The 24,367-nt window shown below is 34.4% G+C and overlaps 1 protein-coding gene and 1 long non-coding RNA gene across 2 annotated transcripts in view; both read right to left on the reverse strand.

The window, feature by feature from the left end:
* Positions 1-20,186, reverse strand: part of LOC134271307 (uncharacterized) — a 57,447-nt gene extending 37,261 nt beyond the window's left edge. Inside the window, exons 1-2 of the long non-coding RNA XR_009992997.1 lie at positions 20,065-20,186; positions 3,743-3,844 (exon numbers count right to left, since the gene is read on the reverse strand). This is a non-coding gene — a long non-coding RNA (uncharacterized LOC134271307). The remainder of the gene's footprint in view (positions 1-3,742; positions 3,845-20,064) is intronic.
* A 1,520-nt stretch (positions 20,187-21,706) lies between these two features.
* LOC134271308 (tripartite motif-containing protein 2-like) lies at positions 21,707-23,231 on the reverse strand. Its single transcript, XM_062753536.1, has one exon. It carries the CDS (start codon positions 23,164-23,166, stop codon positions 21,739-21,741), a length of 1,428 nt encoding a protein of 475 aa, XP_062609520.1. The 5' UTR covers positions 23,167-23,231; the 3' UTR covers positions 21,707-21,738.
* Positions 23,232-24,367: the final 1,136 nt, after the last annotated feature.

Here is a 24,367-nt window from a genome sequence, read left to right on the forward strand (position 1 = left end):
AGGGATAATATGTTCAAATCTCGTCTACATTTTTGTAACATACAAGTGGGAATAATGTCATGTATACATGGGGGGATTAACATAGGGTATTTAATGTGTACGGATACAGTCAGGGGGTTCTCTTACTGTTTGCATGGGGTGTCAATGTGTCACCTGCTCCACAAAAACAATTAAGAAAGGAATGCTGAAAGCCTGAGCCAATGACCTGCCAAAATAAATTTTAAGATGAATAAGATGAATATCGCACATAGAGAAATAAATATTGAAAACTGCACAAAGGTGGACAACTCTTGATAATAAAATAATGTTTGGCCATCCAGGAAGCATGACTTAAGTTTCTACTTAAATATTGATAAGCCATTTGTAGAAAATTTGAATCTATGGCCGTATAGCATCTGTTAGATAGAGCTGATTGGCCTATTTTTTACATGCGAGACAGTCACAGCACTATTTCCCACATTCATTATTGATGAGCTCCAGTGAATAACACATGGACTAACTACCAGCTCTGAGCCACCTCACGTATTACTCACGTGCCTCCGCGACAAAATACCTTCCAAAAATCAATCTGTCAGATTTTACCCGATGTTACTAATGACTGTCATCATGTTTGTTGATGACAACACATGAAATTCACACAGATTTGTGGGGGTTTTGAACACATTTTATAAATGGGTACATATAGACTTGAACAACTGGTATCAGGCGCGGATCCAGGATTTGGAGTTAGGGGGGGCGCCAAAATTAGGCAAGGGGTCTGGGGGCCGCCTTGAGGCCCCCGGAAGCTCCTGGATTCTAGAGATTTTGAAGGGTTAAAATGAGGTCTACCAAAGCCCTGGTGGGGGTCCAGGGGGCGAAGCCCCCGGAAGCTCCTGGATTCTAGAGATTTTGAAGGGTGAAAATGAGGTCTACCAAGTAGACATATTTGATTTACGCTAACTTTGACAATTTTAGGGGGGGCGCGTGCCGGGTGCGCCCCCCCTTAAATCCGCCACTGGGTATAGAGAAAATACATGTTTGTTTTTATCAATTATCTGGAATGTGTTTGCATTGGTCTCAAAACAACCAAAGGATTAGTAAGATAAAATTTAAGAACAGGGTGGTAAAAATTGATTATAATTGATATGTAACACAAGAAGCACACATCACCCAGACTTTCTTGTAATAAAAGCTACCTACAGCATTTGATAATTATAATTTTTATGATTTCATAAAATAAATCATAAAATCTCCATACTGATTTTTCTATGGGTTTCTCAAAACAAATATCATGATGTATAAAACATGGACCTTTGTTGACAAGGGAGTCAAGAGAAAAAGAAGAAAAAAGAATGACAGTGACAAAACCCAATTGTTTAAATGATCTCCCTTTGGTATGTGGTGACCCTTCAGTTTTTATTTTACAGAACTATCTTTTTGTGGCTTTATTTACAAATAGGGAACATGTACCAAGTAAAAATTAGATTCTTTATCTTGGGTTCATGAAAATTTGGACATTGGGGAAGGGAAAAACAGAGGGGGGCTATGTAGGTACCAGTACAGCAGTAGTTAAAAAAATTTACACTTAATCTGCTACACTTTCACTTTCTACTATGCCCCCTGTGGCTGACCATAAAAGGTGTTACTGAAACACACTGAATGCTGACAACAACTGTCAAAGCCTTATGTACGCCTTTTCAAATAAGACTTGCATAACAATTTACTTTTCTCATTTCCATAGGAACAGGAAGTCTTGCATAATGTAATGGATTTCCACACCTATGGATAAACTTCCTCCAAAGGTTGAAAAATCAACACTTTAAATCATCAAATTATTATTCCAACCTAAACAAGTGTAAGAGATACATAATAAAACTTTATTTACAAGATAATGGATGTCAGGAAATTCCCTTCAAAGACAACCTGCGTCTTTGAATTCATTTCCTTGTTTTTCTCAATCACGGTAAATATAATCAGCACCTTAGGGTGTGTGTACAGAGCTAGTAACTAAACCCTAACAGGTTTATAAATATAATCAGTCATACAGATATAGTAATCATTCTGTGGAGAAAATTATAGAATTGCTGCCTCGGCAAAGTGGATGTTTGCAATTAAGATGGGAGGTCCCACATATCCTTCCCATAAAACTTTTTTAGTGAATATATTTATTTCAGTAATGTAATTCAAACTGTAGAAATATTAACACAATATATGATTGTTTAAACACACACTTAAAGGCAAACGAGCATTAAAACTAAAAATGAATTCCTTATCCCTGTAGTCCTGACAACAAGGTCATGACCCTGGAGAAATCAGCTGTTCACACTCTCCCTCCAACCACAGTTGAACCTCCCCCTGGAGAACTAGCTCTTTTGTCAAAGCTATGGCAGATGTTTCAGCTCTCACAGATTTGTTTGACCAGTAATAAATGATTTAGATTTGTGTATTGTGGTGTATTGGGTGCAATCTGGGGGTTTAAAAATAAGATAGAACCCTTATGAATTATGCCCCTCCCTTTATAGCTTCCAAAGTTTCATTTGGATCTTTGAGCATAACAAAATCTATCTGATGCCTATTTATGAATACTGGAAGCTGCAACTACACATCCTTTTATAAGCCCTTGGCAGAATTAGGCTTTAAAAGCCATATTGGGATTGATTTTGGATAAATTCTTTAGAATTACGCATAAATAAGACCATAAATGATGTTAACATAAGGTAAACCAGATTTCCTCAATTTTTACCATTGGGAAAGAAACGCCTTTCAATTAATTATTTCGCTACACCATGGCCTATTTTAGGGTATCTTAATTACCATGCTTAAAAATGACAACAAATGTCAAGTATTGTACCAAATACAGGCCGTTCCAGACAAATTTATGGATTCATCAAGGATTATTATTCTTTTTGTGATAAATAAGTTACGTGCAGCCTGATCAATTCCAAAACACAATTAACTCACTGATGCAATAAAGCATACATATTTAAAATAATTCTGCAATCCTTTTAAATTCCATTTTAAAAATTATTTTAAATTCTCTCGTAAAAATATCAAAGGGATTGACACGTACTGCACTAAACAAATGAAATAGAAGCAAGTGCTCTTCACCTATTTTAACTACTGTATCACAAAGCTATGATTAATTAATGATTATAACTAAGTAATAATTAGAGATACGCATTAGTCTCCAAGCCTAATCTTTGGTGACAAACTTTATTGACTTATGTCACTTCAAAGTATTACCCACTTTCAAAGAATGTTTGCAGTACCACTGGAATTTAGTGGGCCCATTATTTCATTGATGTATCTAGGGGATCAATGTGGTAGATGTATATAAATAGACGAATAATTTGTAAGGAACCAGCCAACCACAACCCAGAGCAACTCAATGATTCAACCCATTTTTTTCTGCATGAATCAGTGTTTCTGCCCTGGCCAGAGAAGAGTCACTTCATACGCAGAATAACTGACACAATTACTGGTTTTACATTTATTTCCCTATATTTGGGATGAGAAAACAGTACCTCTCTACAGTTATGACAATCGGGGAGGGAAACAAACCCTTGATTAGGAGAGGGTCAAGATATGGGGGATATACATCGTATGAATAAGATTTTTTGAAATCCATTTTAATATTCCTAGACATTGTGTCATCATTGTACCATTTATTTATTTATTACTAAGAATTTTAGCAAATTAAAGAAAGTGCTGATCAGGATAAAAAAAATTCTGAATCATACAAATAAAATTCTAGTAAACAAACCATAAAATTAGTGTATCAATCCTCTCAACCAGTCCTTCATAGAATCTTCAAGGATCTGTCATAAATTATCACATCCCAAGAAAAACACAATAAATTCCACATCTGAAATGAAAACAATCAAAATGAAAGGTAATTAATATTTGGTAAAAACTTTTTAACATATATCAATATATATGTATATAAACAGAGAATAAACTGCCTCAGTTTCAGAATTTCAAAAATTCATAAGGAGAAGATAACAGTAATAAGTCTCAAAAAATGTATAAACAATACAAATACATATATAGAGAAGGCATACAACAAGATCCCTGGGAATTCCAGATGTGGGATCAGGTGCCTATGAGGAGTAAGCATCCCCTGTAGAACACCTCATAGCCTAATAAAAACATTTCCTCTCCAATATTTTGTATGTAAATTGTTTCAATTTGTGTTAAGAAGTTGTACATGTATAAACTATTGCTGGAATTCAAATTTTAATAATGCTTTTTTTTAGGCAATTATAAAATGCAATTCTATATTTTTAAAAAAAAAATGAAAATTCTGCACCCATAAACTTTAGTTCCATATAAAATGAATACTATACAGTAACTATCATTTCTTTTGAAGTCCATTGTATTCAAAAATCAATACAATTATGCATATGTTTGACAATATACAACTATTCAGTAATCATACACGGTCATTGTCTACAGTATAACTGCCAGATTTTACCGTTTGCTTAATTTCATATTTAGCCAATTAGCTCAAAAAACAAGATTAATGCAATTATACATCTGCAAACAGTTTAAAGAACTGAAAATGAATATCTCTGTAGTCTGATGTTCGGAGAATATATAAATGCAAGAATGTCCTGAAACGTTGAGAAAAATGCACATCTAAAGAACCTGAGGTCTCCTTTTTTTTATTACACTTTATTTGATCATTACAGGGTGAACTTCATCGTCAAAATCTAAGCATCTGTTTTGATGTTATCAACATAGATTGAGAGGAAAATGAAATGAATAGGGTTTACAAATTACAACCTATTTTTCCTCATTCAAATCCCCAGATGTTTCTTGAAAACATCAGTCTTAGATAACTGGGAAAATGATTTTCTTCAGTAATTTGCTGACGACACGATACCATGTCTCATTTCATTTTTTAACAAGAATAAATTGCACGCGGCCTCCCTGAAAGGCTTGATATTAATTCTTTCAACTAATTTCTCGATAAAAAGCAAGCTTCCTGTTTTTATGGTTCGAGTTTGCTATTAGTTATGCATGAATGAGCGCATCTCCAGTAAATGTGACAGACTTTTTATAATAATACACATTTAGATGACTCTTCAATCAATAATTCATCGTTAATAGCAATGTTATTAACAAATAATTGATACCGCAAGAGAGACAACTCCTTACACCGTTTGATAACGTTACTAGACATATACCATATGTACTCGGACATTCTATAGTTCTACAGTAAAAGAAATAAACAAACCATTTCTACATAGATTTTCCCTTTATTCAAAATTTATTTAGATGTCAAATATTAAATGCATACTTGAAGATACTCATCCATCAAAATATACATTAATAATGTCACCAAAGTGTAACAGCTTTTGAAAGATGGAAAGCCACTGGAAATTTGTTTTTAAAAAATAACAAAAATTTATCATCGATAAATCTTATTTTGAAAATAAATATTTGATGTCCATGTGTTGCCTGCTGGAATATCCATGTAACAGACTGGTGTCATATCTTATCATCAAATAAAAGAAAACTTCTCTCATATCCTCTCATAATCCCCACCTGTTACCCAATTCCAATTACAAGTCCTTTTTCTACCTTTCTACCTGTCCCCCCAAAAATCTAACAGCTTGTACCCTATACACAATAAATTCAACTATCAAAATTCAAAAATAAAAATCTTAACAGGTAATGCCCAAATTTTTAGTGACCATCTGTCACGAGTTTATTTAGTTCCCAATACACGCACACTACACCCTGCCAGCAACAGTGTAACAATTGCCCTTTCATCAAACTGAAAAGATGGATTGAATTTCAATACATCACAAATATAGAAATTTTTATCAATAATATAACTTGAAAAATAGATTTTATTTTAATTTTCAATATAGATTTTGTCTCGCATCAAATACAGAGATAACTCAATTCAATTTAGTACGTCTCACTGACTTTTAAAATTCATGCGAGGCACTTTAAAAGTAAAATAAATCTGAAAAAAATATAAGGAGTTTAAACTAATCATTTTTTCCTCTCCCCTGTCCCTACAATGTTTATCTTTATATATTACTGTAGGTTCTTTCTCCCAAGCATTTATATATAAGCTAAAACAAGTTAGCTCTCTCAGCTGAATATTCTATCTTTATTCTCCTCTAGAGGATATTCTAAACTAAGACCAAGACATACTTAAGTCAAAAATGGTTTATCATTGTTACTGAAGGTCAACAATATTAAAGCTGTGTTTTGTTGATAATTGATAAATGGAAGGAAAACCCTGCCATGACTTTCTAATACCCAATTCACGATCCACAGGTGTGACAAAATATGTTACCGCCATCCGGTAGATAATGGCTAGGTAATAGCACAGGTGACATCAGCACCCACGTTTATAGTTCTTAAATGATAAAAAGACTAAACCCTCTGACTTTGCTCTCTTCATTATCTACTTTTAAATTTATCAGTTATCCATTTTCTTATTTTTGTTTCCAGTCAATGATGACCCAATCTTGAAAAACTGATATTAGATATTTCATAAAATTAAGTTAAAGCTTTTGATCCCTTTTTAACTATTTAAAAGTGAGACCAACTCAAAGCATCTCAGGTGAATGTCTGCAGTGTACAGTACTTAACATTTATGATCTTACGTGCCTCTTTGAAAAGAGATCAAATTTCAAAGTACACTGCATCAAAGTCATCAAGTTTCCTTACAGTGTAGGGTGGTGCACACAGTGCATGCTCAATCCAAAGTGCAACAACTTCTTTTTGTTACCAGACCTGAAACAAGTTCTATCCCTTTATGAACCCCCACATTAGTATAGAAACATAAACAGATGTCAAAGGTAAACAAACTGTGCTAAAAACTAGCCCCCACCAAATCACTATCAGACAGTTGGGAGACAGGCTTGTAATAAAACAGGCCACCACATCTTATCACCACTGCGACTATACTAAAATTTTCATTACCTAAATTTCTGTCACTATTTAACCAAGTTTCAATAAAATCCATTGAACTTTTCTTCAACTTGGAAAACCATGATCAGTAAGAAATGCAAAAATCAGCAGGTCTGCAGTTTAGCAAATGCTATTCGATATTGCTTTCAAAATGTTTTCCTAACAATTTGCTTTGAGAAAAACACAATATCTTCTACCTTAGCCTAAACAACAAATGTTTCCACTCATTTCACACCTATAACACAGACAGAACCTGTAGAGAATTATTTATAAGCTAAAAACGATCTTCCCAATCAAAAATTATGCACTCGATCACAGAGTTCTTTTTTATTCCATTTCTATCTTGAGGATTTCTTTTCTGGTGCATACTTTAAGTGCACCAAGGTAACAACCTATTCTGTGACCTTCTTTCTAAAGAGGTTGTGCAAGTTAACATGAAATGAGTGGAAATGCATGCAACTTTCAAGAGCAAGACTGGCCTCTTGAGATATCGTACATAATGGTAAAAGTACTCTTACGTAACTCAGATGGTTATTAGTACACCGTTCTTAAAGAAGCTTATCTATGATGCAAATTTTACACTATCCCTCTGAAAGGGAGGGTAGATACTGAATTTTTGATAACAATAATATTTTGATTCATCAAATGAAAAAGCCACTCAGAGCTTTCATATTACATTTATAAATGCTATGAAACAGATGATATTTTGTGGCAATCTCAGCACCTGCTATTCAAATCAGCTACAATGTGATTGGCCAATTCTAATTCTCTTCAATCAATTTTAAAATTTCCATATAGCTGTTCATTTTCTTATTCCTGAGTCAAAATTAAAAACAAAAATGCGGAATATATATATGGCACCAAAGCCACAGGAGCAAAAATTAATGCATTCTAACAGTATATCTATATGCATCCACATCAAAATAATTAGCTTGTTGAAAACTAATGTTATTTTCATACAAGACAGCTGGAAAAATATAATCAAGAGCCATGTTTCAAGGAATTAAGACTTAGTAAAAGTAAACAAGGAGGACATTTTATCTGCTGCCTGCTAATTTATGGACAGACAGTTGGGAATATTCTGCTCACCATCTGTCAATGGAAATGGCACTTCCTCTACTTCTGCACACGATCAGCTTAGAAAATTTTTCATGTCAACTCTGAAATCCTTCTAATTTGAATTCTAATCAATTGACCCCATCAGTTCAAGCACCAGAGCCTGTACTAAAGGGAAAAAAAAATCCATAATTTCTATTTTTATTCAATCTGGCTGTTTATTTTTTTTTCAAACATGATTAGAATTTATTCCAGTATTTGTCAGAATTTGACTTAAAATATAAAAATTTGAGAAATCAATAAAAAAAATTTTATGATAGATGTAACAGTAAACAACTAAGTTGAATGCCCATGGCTGAAACTGAAGCAGATGGCAGGTGAATCCGGTTAATGCAAGTGTTTTAATTACAAAATCTCAAGTGCTTTCAACTCTCCATGTTCTCAGAAATTATTTTCCTTGAGTTTTGCTTACACGTTCCCCCTAGTGTGCCTACTGAGCACATGTGTCCCAACATAGAACTGATGTCCTAGATCTTCCTAGTTTTTCAAGAGGTTGATAAGTGGGGGCCACAAAGACATCTGAAAGCCATCAGTACCACCCTTCTCCCCCCTTCTAGCTTCCTGTTTGTGTATTCTACCGGTACACCACAACATGCTGCTTTCAACATAATATTCATATCCACATACAAGATTATATCACTTCCTGTCATCTTTCACCCAATGCAATTCCCCCAAATTAAGACGGAAGTACAGAACTCTACTTAGGACTCTTGAATTGTGATACAGATATATTTTTTTTATATAACTGTCCTATTTAGAGACAGAGAACGGGAAATGACTCCTTTGCAATTTGTCCAACTTGTACCCTAGTTTCCATCCAATGACTCAGAGCTTCATTTTCAATAAACCTCTCGCACATAAAAGAATTCTTCTACGAGATTTAAATGATTCAAAGTGCTATTTCAATGTGAAAAAATAAATAAATTGAAGACATTTTATCGTTGAAATACTTGACATATTTGAAGAATGAAAAATTCTGCAGGTTAACTAAATGATCTCGCTAACTGTCACCTTTTTACACAGGTAAACCCTTATCTTGTGCATAGGTCGAAATACATTATCTTTTAAGAATGCTTTAAAGTTACAATGCATTTTGATTGCAAACACTCTGGGAAATTAATAGGTAGGTATTAGTCAACTATCTCCGATTACGATGAGGTATTGCAGCCCAAGGCTCTGTTACTCTCCGTTACACCATAAACTATTGTTATGCTACCGATTTTGTCCAAACTTGATAGATATGCTGATTAGGCAAATTCTCTTCTTCAGCTAACATAAATGAAACTTTTGATTTTTAAAGATTTAATCTTTTCTTTGAAAGAAGAATGGATACGCAAAGATCCGTTTTTCACCGACACGAGAAGGGGAAGCTAATCAGGTGTATTCAATGAAAAGTCGTTCTTTTTCCATTTTTTCCCTCTGTCTCGATTTAAAATACACATTCTCTTTCAGTCTACTAAGAAATGAAATCCTTTATTTATTGAGGTATCAAATTATAACTTGAAGGCTTTTAGACAATTAAATCTGTTATGTTGGGGTTTTTTTTGACAAAAAAATCTCAAAAACAATAGTACAAGCTGGTACAAAACATTACGCTCGACCATTATCTGGGGGAGAAAATGAAATCAGGGGAATGAATCAAGAGTTTGGGATTGGGGTCAATGAAAAATGTTTGGACTTTGTTGTTTGCTTGTTGTAAAGATTATCTGAAGACACACATCCTGTGTCATGATCTAACTGCTTAGGACTATTTACCTTCAAAATAAATCTCACTTTACCTACAGTTCAATTTCAATAGAAGAAGTTCCAAATTGGCTGAATTATAGACTCTCACAAAAGTATGTCTCATCCCCAAGTACTCACTCTGATAAATCAAGAATTCGGGATGACAACACTCTAACACTAAATGGGTAGATATCTGTACCTAAGTCTAACTGTAAACCCACCAGAAGAATTTTTGACCACTAAGTACACATTTCTTCCCCTAAGACTGTTTTAAGTTTGTTTGGGCATTTATTGATGATCTATTACAATTTTCATTGTAAATGTTGCAGAACTCCTCTAACAACAGAATTATTAAGGCCGTCTGTCCTAGTATGTACACCAAAGCCATTTTCATAAGTATCTAATCCCACAATTTTAACATTCTTCAGTTTTCAATTCATAAATGGATAGATATTGTATCAGAAAGACAAGACTGCAAAGATTCTTGAAGCAACCAAGTATATATACCCTGGGATATATATTCATGCATGGTAGACAGATCAGTAAAGAAAACAGCACACACACAAACAATTATTTCTCAGTATACGAGTCTGATGATACACTTGGTTAGCGCCTTTCAGAACTGTGACATGACTTAGTTTTAAAAGTGGTTAAACAATAATCCTCTTAATAGATTAATTTTCTTTAATCCTGCCTAACACTAAGATCATATCTCTTGTTTGTGCATGGGACCCTAAAGCATTTCATTCATGCTTACCACAGGATGTGACCATTATTTACGGTTGTGAGTTGGCTAAAATATTTAGGTAACCTGAGAGACCTATCAAATTCTGTAAATATCCTGGGTATATGTACAAGTAAATAAAAAAAAAGTTTATACGTCAGAGTGTTTGAATCTTTCCTGTTGACAAGAGTTTGGTATATTTTGTAAAGGTGCCGGGATTTTCCTGGTCTTCCACCAGCTTCCCGTGTTTCCTGCTTGTAACTGACACACACTTTAATTAATTTAAATACCCTACCACTTCCTGTGTATTGAATCTTCAAGAGCTGAATTCTATGAAATTGTTGTCCAAAATTCTCAAATACTTAGAAAAACATAGCTTGTTGGCATATATTCACTCTTAATTTGAAAACTCATGATGTAACCCAAAGATAACGATCATTTCCTTATAGCAACCACTTCATCAAAATGGGTTAAAATATTCCAGTTAAATCAAGCATCAACAACCAGACAAAAAGTACTAAGAATTTTTCTTGGCCACTTCTAGAATTTTTGTGTTCAATTTTCTTTTTAAATATTTGAATTGATCTGTTGTGACTATACAATACAAGGGGTGAACAAGCGGTGTCTATAGCATTTTCTGAGATCACATCCATTTTTAAAATTTATTTTCTAACAATATTAAAGGTCTTTCTTGGACACAAGCCTTGAAACCAACATTAATCTTTTATCAAATACACACAGACACACTCCTGGACAAAGTACAATTTTATACCTATAGTGTCCAAACCAATTCACGACCACAAAGCTCTGATCAAATCAGCATGATTACCCTGTAAATATAACCATATTACCTACATCAAAAGAGACCTACATTATAGCCCCTTCAAGCTGAAATAACTGACTATGAAAAATAACAGCCCAGAGGGCCGAATTCCCTTTGCTTGACTTTGACACAAAAACTGTCATTGTTATCTTTCTAAAGAGAAGTCCACAAGAGGGATAAGCAAAGAGAAGTGTTTGTGTACATATACTAGGTAATATTTCCGTATTGGGATAGTCCCATTTAGATAGCACCCAACTTCTAGCCAACGCAAGATTAACTGGGCGACATTGTCAATACTGAAATTAAAAGACATTGTACAATAAAGCAAAACACCTTATTCATTCAAGTAAAAAATATATTTTTTTAATACACATAAGTGACAAAAGGCTCATATTTAGAATTTCCCAGTTTTTAAACCTTCCCACATAATTAGACTGGTTTTTCAGATACAGTTCACAAAATGCCATATCATGCACTTGGAAAATCTTCCATTATACTACTAATCAGAAATCTTTGCCCTTCAACCACCACAATCAAGCTAAGCCAAAATTAATTAGAAAATCAAAGAACTGCTTTGGGTCATTTGTCGATACCCCCCTCAATTCCCCAGGCATTGGTCAATTGCAGCTACAAAGTCAATTTCACATATTCTCTACTTTCTGACCACACATCTTAATTCTGATAAAGCACTAATTCAACATCTTACAACAGCATTTACTTGATACACATTTCTGAACAGTAGGGGGTCCTGACGCCCCAGGAACCAAAACAAACATTCATGCAATTTGAAACTGAGGCTGCCCTTTGATCTTTAAATGAAGCATCAGAGTCACTTTGGTGTTTAGTAATTAAATGGAATATTCAATATACAATAACTCCTTGGTGACTAATCATTTTGTGTATATCTGAAACTTGGTATTGACCTAAATATTTATCAAGAAACCACAAAAATGTAACAATTCTTGATCTACATGGAAGAATTTGGTTTACAATTAGTCAGCTGCTGATAAAGTACAAAGGGGAGATTACCCCTATCTACACTGCTATATAGTATTACATCATATCTGATAGTGTCATAAATCTGCAGAAGTTACTTGTCTTGATCTTATGGACAGTAAGATGTTGATAAACATGCTCCTACAAACACAGATGAGAATCTACATGTACATACAAATTTCATTTTTACCCCTCACCAATATTCCAAAAATCTATTGGAAAAATTTTTCAAATCATTGACAAAAGTTCTGCTAATTGGGTTAATAATTTTGTTGAGTTCTGTCAAAAAGTTATTTTTATAACTTTACAGATTATCTACATTTATTATGCAATATATATCGGTCGATACATACACATATACCAAAATGTTTTCCGCCCTTTTATACATTAAGTTTTTTATACCATATATTGCAATATGCAGATGAAACTACAGGTATGTTAAAATTACACTCGGCAATCACAGCACATTGTGTAAAAATTTGTCATGAGCAGAATATTTAACAGAGATCAAAATAAACTATCCTTCAATTTGTTTCAAATAAATGGTTGATTTTTTTCACTAATTTTGTTAATGTATAAGCTTCGTAGCCCCCAGAGAGTTGACAGAAAATTACACAGACAGATGGGAGGCAGTCATTCAGTAACCAAATCACAGGGGCTCGCTGAAATCAGGTGGCATAATTGATGAGCTGATCAATAACTCTCACTCTCAAATAACTTAAGCAATAATAATGGATTATAAGCACAATTAACAGCCTTTTTTCTTATTTTCCAATAAACAGGCTTTTATACATATGCAATAAACAATACTTCTGAATGCATAATTAAAACTTTGAAGTGTCAAATGCATGTACCGGTATGATAAATTCCTAGTCTTAAAGTTATCACTTTTTAAAGATTTGTTGCTTTTTTAAATTAAAAATGCTCTCTCTCTCTCTCTCTGAGAAAAAAGTCTCTCTCCTCTCTCTCTCTTCTTTTAAATTAACTTGAATCAAATACATGAAGTTTAATGTCTCTTCATTTCTTGAACATCATCTGGTAATGCTTTTCATTTCCCCTATTTAATGGCCTCACATCATCAGTTAAATCTGCCAATTTAATTAAATACTATTTAGTCAAAAGCTGGCTCTGTAATACACAGGTGATAAAAATTATGTCCTTAACATCAATGACTCCCCTATTGTCCCATCCCAAATAATGAGCAAGGCTACCCTGATAATGGTCAATTCTCTATTTAGCCCCCATCTCCTTTTCCTCTCTCCCCCCAGCCATGTATTGTTACACTAATAACCAACCAATCAAATCTCTCTCCTCTCGCATTTGACACTGAATTCGTTTTTACTGTCAGCAGCTCTGTTACCGTGGCAACTGTCATGTACAAGAGAAGTATGGAGAAATGGCCTGCTGGGGTTAAACTCGGAGAGAGGAAATGTCAGATTTTCTGGTTCACAATTCCTCTCAGCCATGTGGTACTCTCAGCTTGAGAGTTCAATCCCAGAGGGCTCCCCTATAATATTTGGCTTTCATAATGTATGTGAGAAGACAAATGACAATGGGATAAAAACTTTTATTAAAATTAGCACCTAGTACTCACACTCAGGGGGATTACATAAGGTAACAGGCAGACAGCATCTTAAATTTGCCACAAAATAAATGTTTTATTTCTCCAAACAAACATTCTCTTGATAATCCTCCATCCCAAAAATTTGCAACCTGAAAAATCTGCTAGACAATGAAATCCTTATAATTATATTTTTTCATTATTTCTGAATATCACAGACAGTAGACATGCATAAAACATGATTAATTATGTAGTATATCTATATTAGACAGCTTACAATATGAAGAAATAGGTGATAATGTACCCCGTATGATGAACTTCTTTTCAAGGAAAGCACAATTACTTTTACACAATTTAGAGGCTTTTTATTCAGTGTACTAAAAAGTTCAAAAATCTAAGTATCATTGATTTTCGCTAACTTCTTTCTGAAAAGCACATGTGCAATTCAACCCCCAAATGACAGTCTATTATGAACACAACAAAGAAAATAAATTAGCTTGAGGCCATTGAAATAAAAATCCACCCTCATTTGCATACAGCTGCTGTTGGCAGCCTGCTGTGTTGCCACAGGCACCAGAGTTGGTTTCACAGGCGCAAGAAAGATAACTCAATAACCACATTTTAATGTTGACTAGCTAATTCCATGGTTTCAAATTTTCCTCTAAAAATTTGTGACCTTATTCCTTTTTTTTTTTTTTTAATTCTTCTGACACTAATCAATGATATCTGAATACATGTGGAGGATCTGAAAGCATTTTATATTTTATGCATCTTTTGGCAAATTACAGAAATGAAACAGCTAGAACAAAAACTCCAACTATATCTGATAAAATACAGAAAATGATCATTTTCCTTTCTTTGAAAAATAATCCAAATGTATTGCACGTTTCTGTTTCTGCTCTTCTCTCTCTATTTATTTTTTTACCATTTGGTAAACATGGTAAAACAGAAAATATTATGATGGGCTAAGGGAGATAATTCAATTTCAGACACTGTCTCCTGTGCATAATATTTTTTTGTCTAAAGAAATTAACGATTTAATGACAACCACAAAAATGACCTTTAATGGCTTTATACTAAATATACATGTTTGCATATTCTTATATATAACATTTTAACATTTTTGAGGAGGTTTCCCCATTATATCACACATATAATATTTTTATCCAAATGCCCTGAAAAACTCCTCAATCACGCTGGATACAGTTATATTTCACCGGAAACAGTTATATTGCCCTCCCCGAACACAGTTTTATTCCCTCATATGCAATCATTTGGCATATTAATTACGTCGGGTTCGAGGCAGTTGCTAAGTAAACGTAAACAGTTCCGCGAAAATTAAAATGTCCGGACAACTTTTGCGATTTGTTCATTTGAATTCAGAGGAATTAGATAATTTAATTGAGGAGAAAATTTTCTTAAATACAACAAAGGATATCAACACATGTATCAGCATACTGAAAACATTTTGCCATGAAACAGGACGGGATATTTCGGAATTATACTGATTTTTTTTTTTAGGAACCACAGAGCCAGAAAAGGTGAAATTTTATCTGAAAACTTTCTGGAGTTGTTTGGATTCTAGATTGATCAAATCATTGGCCCAAGGGGTAGGGTGAGCCCAGAATAGGATAAAATTACATTGATCAATATACATATTAGGAAAAATCTTTCAAAATCTTGATATCAAGAACCAATAGGTTAGAAAACCTGAAGAATATGAAAACTTCCTGGGGAAAGTGTAGATTCTAAATGTTCAAACCATGACCCGGGGCTAGGGTGGGGCCACAATAAATATTCCAATGGGGAATTCTGGTTAAGAACAGCAAGGTCAAAGTTACTCAAGCGAGTGTTGCTGCCCATGATTTTTCCTCTACATATTTATGTAAAACTTTTATTTTCTTATTGTGGTCCCATCCTACCCTCAGTTCTATGATTTGAACAATTTTAATCAATATGTTCCACTTAAGTTTTAGCTTTTCAGACCCAGTGGTTCTTGAGATTTTAAAGATTTCCTATATATTTCAATGTTTAATAAAAATCTGATTCCCTATTATTGCCCCACATCATTTGAATATTTAGACTCAACACCACCTTGGAAAGCTTCTTATAAGTTTTAATTTTTTCTGCCAAGTGGTTCTTGAGAAGAATAATTTTTCCCACCCTTCTTTAGGGTATAGTATTGAATTGTGGACAGGCCAGAAAAGCAACAGAAGTACACCAAGAATGATTCACTTATTAGAATAACGTCTGAGAGAGTTTTTGCCTCTGACGTAATAATCTCTCTCGGGTGTTATCATAATGTTATCATAATATGTAAAATATTCTCTATGCACTTCCATTGCTTTTACCTAAGGATATTTCAACGCTTTGACCAGAATGCTTTTTAAGGAGAAATTGTGGGATTCTTAAGAGATGCAGAGACATTCCAATAGCATGGACTAAGACAGAAACATATGTATAGAGAAAGCGTGAATTTACATTTTAGGTTAAAATAAATGCATGTTTTTAAACCCAGAAAGACCAGTGGGGGTACAACATAAACAAAGCGGAGTGGCATACCTTTCTCTCTTACCGTATAGTGGGTTATTTTAGCGGGGTGCTAATTTTAGCTTATTTTGTTGTTTTGATGGTAGGACGCTAAAATTTTAATCACTAAAATAGTCAGTACCTTTCTTAGTGTTCATCTGCAAGGAGCTGAAACTCTGTATCCGCTAAAATAAATTAAGCTAAAATTATTGGCATACCTTTGAGCAAGCAAAACGCCAAATTTTACACCCAACAAGAAAACCCACTATACGGTATAATGTATAGTGGGGTATTTTTTTTTGTGTGGAGCGATTATTTGGGGCTTTCATGGTTTTTTCCTATGGTACACTTGATGAATAAGTGTAATGAATATAATTAGTGAAAAAAAAATGTCAACAAGCCCCGAGGAGGGGGGTTCCTGTCCACAAGTACCTGTGCTTTTGTCCTGCTTCTTGTACATGTACATGCAGCTATTAAATGATTAGGAGTAATTCAAGAAAAAAATGCAGCCTTTAAAGACTGGTCCCAATTTTTGATTGTAATTGGGCTTATCAGTTGAAGAGGAGGATTATGTTTAATTATCAATATGTTCATTAATGAATGATTACAGTAACTGAAGGTCATAACATTTTTTTTTCATTTTATTGCAGCTACATACATGTACATACATCAACAATTTTAAAATTTAAATGAGTAATAGTTCTGTTTACGAGCATTTCTATTCAAATCACACTAAGTAACATTAATTAACACTACTTACAAGTTTATCTTTTAAAAAAGAAAGGGTGAGCTAGCGCCGTAGCAATTTTTAAACACAGAAAGGAGGATCCGTGATCAAGTGATTTATTTTGCTGAATTCTTTAATTTTCATCGAGGCTAGAGAGTGATAAAGTTGTAATTGTTTTTTTAAGTTTATTTTATAGACACATAGGTAAAGAAACGAGGGGGTGGGGGTTTGTGTTGACCTATTGGAGTTTTGGCGCAACAGAACATTTATGACCTTTATTGGAGAGGGGGGAGACTCTATATAATATGGAGATAATGCCGATTGAGGCATTGTATGGGCTGGTTTAAGAATTATAGAATTTCTTGGCAATGTAGCAAAGAAAATACAGGGGAGTTAAAGGGAATATAGAAAATAACTCAAAGTGTATGTTGTATAAAGAAATCCAGAGAGCTGTGAAGTAGCTTGGTCCTTTGGGTCATCTCTGTCAAGAAATGTTAGGTTAAAAGCCATACACATCAGAATTTTTTTTTATAAATAATGGATTTATTCGTTATTTTTAGTGTAAATTCTTGTTTTTGGAATTTGTAAGATTGGCTGAATTGACCAATCAGAAATAAGAATCTATCTTTGGTTGTGCTTAGACGTAAAAAAAAAAAAACCTCCCTTGTCTTTGTTTAGAACAATCAGATAATGACTCGGGCTTTTCGGTCAGAAAAAAACCAGAAAATTTGAAATATTACAAATATGCAGTTATCATTAAAGTGTAAGCTACACAATAAATAAACATAGTTATGTACATGATACAAAGAAATTGTTATCGTATGGTCTATCTATAGTAGTTTTCACAGATTTCCCAGAATGCACGACCATGAAGCCGAGCACGCATATTCTAGGAATTTGGACTAACGTAGTTGCTAGTGCTCAAGAGCGCTAGCAATGAAGGTGCCAAAATGGTTTGTGAAGTCACAAGTTATCACGTTGCCAGAGTTGACAGGGCAGATCTGACATCAGATCAACTGAGATGTGCAGTGTTCAGTTTGATCTGACGATTCTCATCTCTCCAGGAGGCATGGTGCAGCTCTTTGGATAATGTTACTGTTACAATAATCAACTTACTCTTGTATAAATGAGCTATCAAGAAGTCTGTGAGCCAGTGCTCACTTAAGTAATACCCCCATTCTGATGAAAATATACACTATCGTGTTAATATACACAGGTTCAGTTACGGACAGATGCACAGATAAATAGGAAGTTGACATCAGATTCATATTAAAAAAATCCAACCATGATATGCCTCAACAAAGTATGTGCTAAAATTTCATGCATCTGTAATGAGTAGTTGCTGAGAAAACTACGACAAAAATTATTGTTATGTATGGTATGAACAGACGCAGGGATGAACAGGAAGTTGACATCAGAGTGAACAAAAATGAATCCCATCATATGGCATGCCCAAACATATAATGTACTAAAATTTCAAGCATCTGCAATAAGTAGTAGCTGAGAAAACTGTGACAAAAATTTGTTATGTATGAACAAAAAGAATCATATGCACTATAATTCTGAAGCAAGTGTGATAGTGTACATCCCTAAATGTATCATTCCAGCAAGTTTGGTCCAGGTAAGATTTTTAGTTACACAGTACTTGGGAATAGACTTGCTCATAAAACTTTAACCTATTCATCTGGAAAATGTAGGCCAGATCCAGCATCTGAAGCAAGTCTGATAGTGTCCATCCCAAGATGCATCATCCATGCAAGTTCGATCTTGGTAAGGCTTATATTTAGCTGGGACTGGACCCTCCAAAACTCTAATGCCGACTCCAATGCAGGTATAGCATAGGCTTTATTGACTTCTTGAGATGGGTTAAAAAAAAAAACTTTGGGACCAATTATATAACTTTTATCTAAAAAGCAAAATAATTTTAATGGAACTTTTTGCTGAATGCTTTTTTTTTTTAATCAAAGGAGTTGGTTGTTTTCTTTCCTATCACCTTACAAATATACAACTTGCTGGTTAAAAATCATGTACAACAATGAACCATGAGAAATCTGGTATTTAAGACTAACTTTCCTGCCCCCCCCCACCCTTTGTTGTTTTTTTCATTCTTTCTTTTGTTTGTTATATATAATATCTCTTTGTGATCTATTTTAATTAAATATGTCATAAATATAGGATCTCCCATGATATGTAGTTGGATAAGATTTTTAGCCAAGTTGTTTTTTACCTCCTCACCTTGATGAAGGGGAAAAACACACAACCAGCTATCTAAAAGTCATATATGCAACCACAAACCATGGGAAATTCTTTTTATTGTGTATTACGCTTATACATGTACATCACTATATAATGTTTTCCAACACATGTATTTTTATTATATGAATCCTATTTATTTAAGTTTAACGTATATAAAAAAAATTACATATTAAACTGGTCATTGTAGGACATTTCATAATTTAATAATTTAATTCACAGGTCTAATGAGGTATTATTCCAGACAATTAATGTTTCTAGTATCAAATATACACACATATATTTAAGTAATTTCTTATGTTTCATTTACTTACACACATTCATGAGACATTTGCCTTTCCTCTTAATGCCAAAAGTAATAATATCAACAAATGAAATACAGAAATCTTTTACATTTGTCATTCAAATAGGGAAAATTATAATTTTTATGCTTGCACAAATAACGATTTTCGCCTCACAAGTGTTTAAAAAAGTCACACTGATCAACGTTTAAAAAAGTTGAGCGACTAAGTGGGATTTTGTCTGAATTACAATCATACACATCTACTTTACACACTGTATTTATATCCTTTTCAACTTCTTGCATGTTAAAGACAAAGAACAGAGGAAATTCTGGTGTCACATGTACCGCTTAGAATAATGATATTTACCGGGTTTCTGGGGTTCTTTTTGATATTGTAGTAAACATTTCTTACCATTCGACCAGCAGAGGGCATTTTTGCTTGTATATTGTGCGTGTTCAACTAAATTTTAACGAAATTGTGCACAGCCTCCCGCCAGTCCTTTGTTGTCGAGCTGTCAAATTTTCTTCACATTTGATTGGCTGCAGGAAAGTGAAATCCCGATCCCGATTAAAAGAAAGGTACAGGGTTTATCAAAATAAAATCCTGAATATGTCTATACACATAAGTTATAAAAGTGCCTATTTTAGCATAAAGTCATAAGCATTGAACATGCAGTGAATATATCTACAAAGAAATTTATATATACTTTATAGAATTTAAATTATACTGTGCTCTTGCGTGTAGTTGGGTTGCCTTGTAAATGTTTGTCGTCTCTTCTTAAATCCGGTGTTTTTGCGTGGATTATCAACATGTATGCATGGTATGTACTGTAATAAAAAGACAAACTATTTGTCTCGGCACAACAAACTAAATAGGGAAATATTCAAGATAAACGATTCGGGGATAATTTACCTCCACACTTAGTCCTCTTATTTTCCTTTTAAGGGGGGATGTTGGATGTCTGCTATCAACTTTTCTTGTTCAATTAATAGTACAGCTATGTTATTTTGAAAGAATAAAAGGAAAATCCTACTTTATGAGGAGGGGGGGGATCAACTTCTTTCAGAAATTCAAAATACCACATTTCATCCCTAACCACTACATTACCCTTATTTGACTATATTGCGACAAAAAGTGTGCACTTTCAGCCGCTCTTTCAATTTTCAAAAGTAAAAATAAACACTTCTCAAAAGCATTTTATTGAGCATTCTCTTTTCGGTCAATCTTTAAACTAACGCAGACTGCAGACTACTGGCAGGTAAGTTGATGTTACAAGGATTTTAACATCATTTTTGTTATAATGATTTTGTTCACTAGTATAAATTATCATCGAGTCAAATTAAATTTTTGATTACGGAATGTTCCGTCTACCTGATCTATACATAGGAGTTACGGCGAATGTGACTGGTCGACAGGGGATGCTTACATCTCCTAGGCACCTGATCCCATCCTCAATAACAAGACAGGTTTCTTTTCATGACATGTTCACAGATTCCAGTATGTATAACCGAATATTTGTAGATTTGTAGCTCTACTGGTCAGAGATCAGAAGAGCATATGCACTAGTAAGGTGTCCGTAATCTGCCAATCTGTCTGTCTAGCTGTCCGTCTGTTTGTAAACAATTTTTCAAATTGTTACTCTTCCTACAGTTTTGGTCTGATTTCAATATAACTTGGCACACAAGTAGATTGCACTAAGTTATATAATTACGAGATTTTTGTTGTTGTGTTGTTGTTGTTTTATTAATGGTGTTGGCAAGGTTACTAAAACTGTATATAAATTGTTGCGAAATTCTTTCAAAACGTTACTCATCCAAAAGTTTTGGTCTGATTCAATACAACTTGGCAAACAAGAAGATACATACATGTAATAAAGCACATCGATTTTTAGATTTTGTTGAAAGTTGTTGCCATTTTCACTAAAAACAGAGTTTTTTTTCCCTTCAAAACACTAGTCCTCCTACAATTTTGGTCCAAATTCGATATAACTTGGCACACAATTTTAAAAGAAGCATGTTATGATGACAGTTTTATATCCTGTTTAAAGGTCGCCTGGATAAATGTCTATTTACGTTCAAAACAGAATCAGCTGTATGTGATTTCTATTTTGGCAACACACCCATTGGTTCCTGAGACCCATATCGAATCGCTGTCCATACTGACAGACAATGCACTTTTAAATTTATCCGATGCTGAAAACGTTTCTAAATGAAGCCCATTCTTATCGAGAATCGTGACGTCAGAACAATGGCGACTGATGACGATGATATTGGAGTATTGGTCACAGCAGACGTCCCAAGGAGACTGAGTGGAGAACTCAAATTTGAGAACTCCACTGGACGACAGAACATACAGTCGGCTGTTCTGGTCGGGCACTCTGTCAATGACACAGATATCGGCGTTTGTGTTCTCAGCTACTTTTCTTGGCATGTTGAAAAGTCTGGCTCCAATGCTTTGGATAATACGACCGCTTATAGAAAGTCTGAATACCCTACAGTGACCGGTCTTAGTATGGCCGTTCGTTGTGCTGTCCTCTAGACAAGCAAGATATTGGCCTTCACGGGTCATGCAAATTGACAGAGGCTTCAGAGGGTCAGTATTGATGACCTTTGACAGTCTTCCGTCTCCAGAGAGCTTCAGAATCACCTTGCCGACGAAATCCACGCACAAGAGACATCCATCTTGTGATTTTGCAAAACCATAGGACACAACTACACCGAAATCTTTCACACTTAGAAGATTTCCATTATGATCCAGAGCAAAATTGTCCGTTGAACCTCGAGGATGAAGCCATATTCTATTCCCCAAAGAACAAATGGAGCTTATATCGTCTTGTATTTTGGTGTATGAAAATGCCTTCTTTTCGCCAATAACAATATTTGGAATATACTCGGTATTGGTCTGCCCTTTTCGTCGGACGAGATTAATTTGTCCAAACATGTTCTCTAATGTGTTGGAGTCGATTTTCCCTGTTTGGAAGGAAGACTCGCTTTTGAATGTTTCAATGTCCAATTCGTGTACCTGTTTGATGTACTTCTCCAGCTTACAGTTCGCTGTGATCACCTCGGAATCAGTTCCTCTCTGTAAGATTTTCTCGCACTCTTTTGTCAAACCAGACAAATCCCTAAAGTCTTCACGAAGCTCCCTCTCCGCCTCTATATACGACTGGAAACTCTGTTCTAGCGCCTCCTTAAGCTTCGTCTCCATCTTCCTTACGTTCGTCAAGATAGCAGTGCTTTGCTTTTCGATATTTCGCAGTGTCTCGGTCTTCTTCCTTTGATTTTCTTTAGCGATATGTTCAACATCCTGTAGGGTGTGGTTCATCTTAGGAAGGGTTTTCTCGTGAGCCAGTTTTGTGTTCTTTGAGAGCGAGGCGCGTTTCTCGTCTGCTATGTCCCTGACTTTGCACCAGTCATGCGATTTGTGCTTTTTGAGGACACAGTCAGTACATACTAATTTATCACAAGTTCGACAGTACAAATTCAGTATTTCCAGGTCGTGATCAGAACACATTCCTGAGAAAGTATCAACAGAGGATTTCGTGGATCTTCCGGTAATTGGCTTCGAACTTGATGTATTCACGCGTTTTCGGGACATATTTTTCGATATTGAACTATGTTTCAAATATTCAAAAACACCGTCTTCTGTTGTATGCCCTTGCTTCCATTCTTACCAAAGATTTTTTTTCGCTTTTATGAAGATACTTTAAACAATAGATAGTTTAAATATCGCTCCAATGACTTTGAAGTGACTTTATTATGTACACTAATCAACGAAGAGATTAAAATTTCAATAGAAGACATTTAATTACGAGTAAAAAGTTCTCTCTCTCTCTCTCTCGTAAAAACTATTTGTATGTATAGAAGACATTATTTATATCAATTTCAAATAAATCATCGACCCTTGTTTCTTTTTATGCGCCCGGATCGATAGATCCAGGGCTTGTATTGTTTTTGTCCTGTCTGTCTTTCTGTCTGTCGGTTGTCTGCAAACTTTAACCTTCGCCATAACTTTTGAACCATGAGAGATAGGGACTTCATATATGTTATGCATACTCCACTAATGAAGTTCTTTCAAATGACACCAAGGCCAATGACCTTGACAGTGACCTATATGCTAAAAATAGGTTTTTTTCTGCAAACTTTAACCTTCGCCGTAACTTTTGAATAATGAAAGGTAGAGACTTCATATTTAGTATGGATATTCCAATAATAAAACTCTTTCCAATGATACCAATGTCAATGACCTTGTGACCTTAACTGTGACCTATAAGTTAAAAATAGCTTTTTGTGTGCAAACTTAAACCTTCGCCGTAACTTTTGAACCATGAAAGATAGAGACCTCATATTTGGTATGTTTACTTCACTCATTAAACTCTTTTGAATGACTTCAAGGTCATTGATCTTGTGGCCTTGAGTATGACTTATGTGCTAAAAATAGCTTTTTTGAACCTTAACCATAACTCTTGAACCATGAGAGATAGGGACTTCATATTTGGTATGCTTACTCCACTAATCAAGTTCTTTCAAATGATACCAAGGTTAATGACCTTGTGACCTTGATATTGATCTTTACGCTAAAAATAGCTTTTTTCGAACTTTGTGCCGCCGGGCGCATAGTGTTTCACAAACACATCTTGTTTATTCTCTTTTTTTTGGGCAATATATACTAGTGTATTGGGAGTCAATATAAATCTTACTCTATGTTATCTCTC

Source organism: Saccostrea cucullata, unplaced genomic scaffold (assembly GCF_032062105.1).
Source record: "Saccostrea cucullata isolate Sc308-1 unplaced genomic scaffold, CSIRO_AGI_Scuc_v1 ctg2045, whole genome shotgun sequence".
Classification (NCBI taxonomy): Eukaryota; Metazoa; Mollusca; class Bivalvia; order Ostreida; family Ostreidae; genus Saccostrea; species Saccostrea cuccullata.

Excerpts from the sequence above, each read along its gene's own strand:
- LOC134271308 (XM_062753536.1), bottom strand. The coding sequence starts at position 23,166 with ATGTGTTCTGATCACGACCTGGAAATACTGAATTTGTACTGTCGAACT.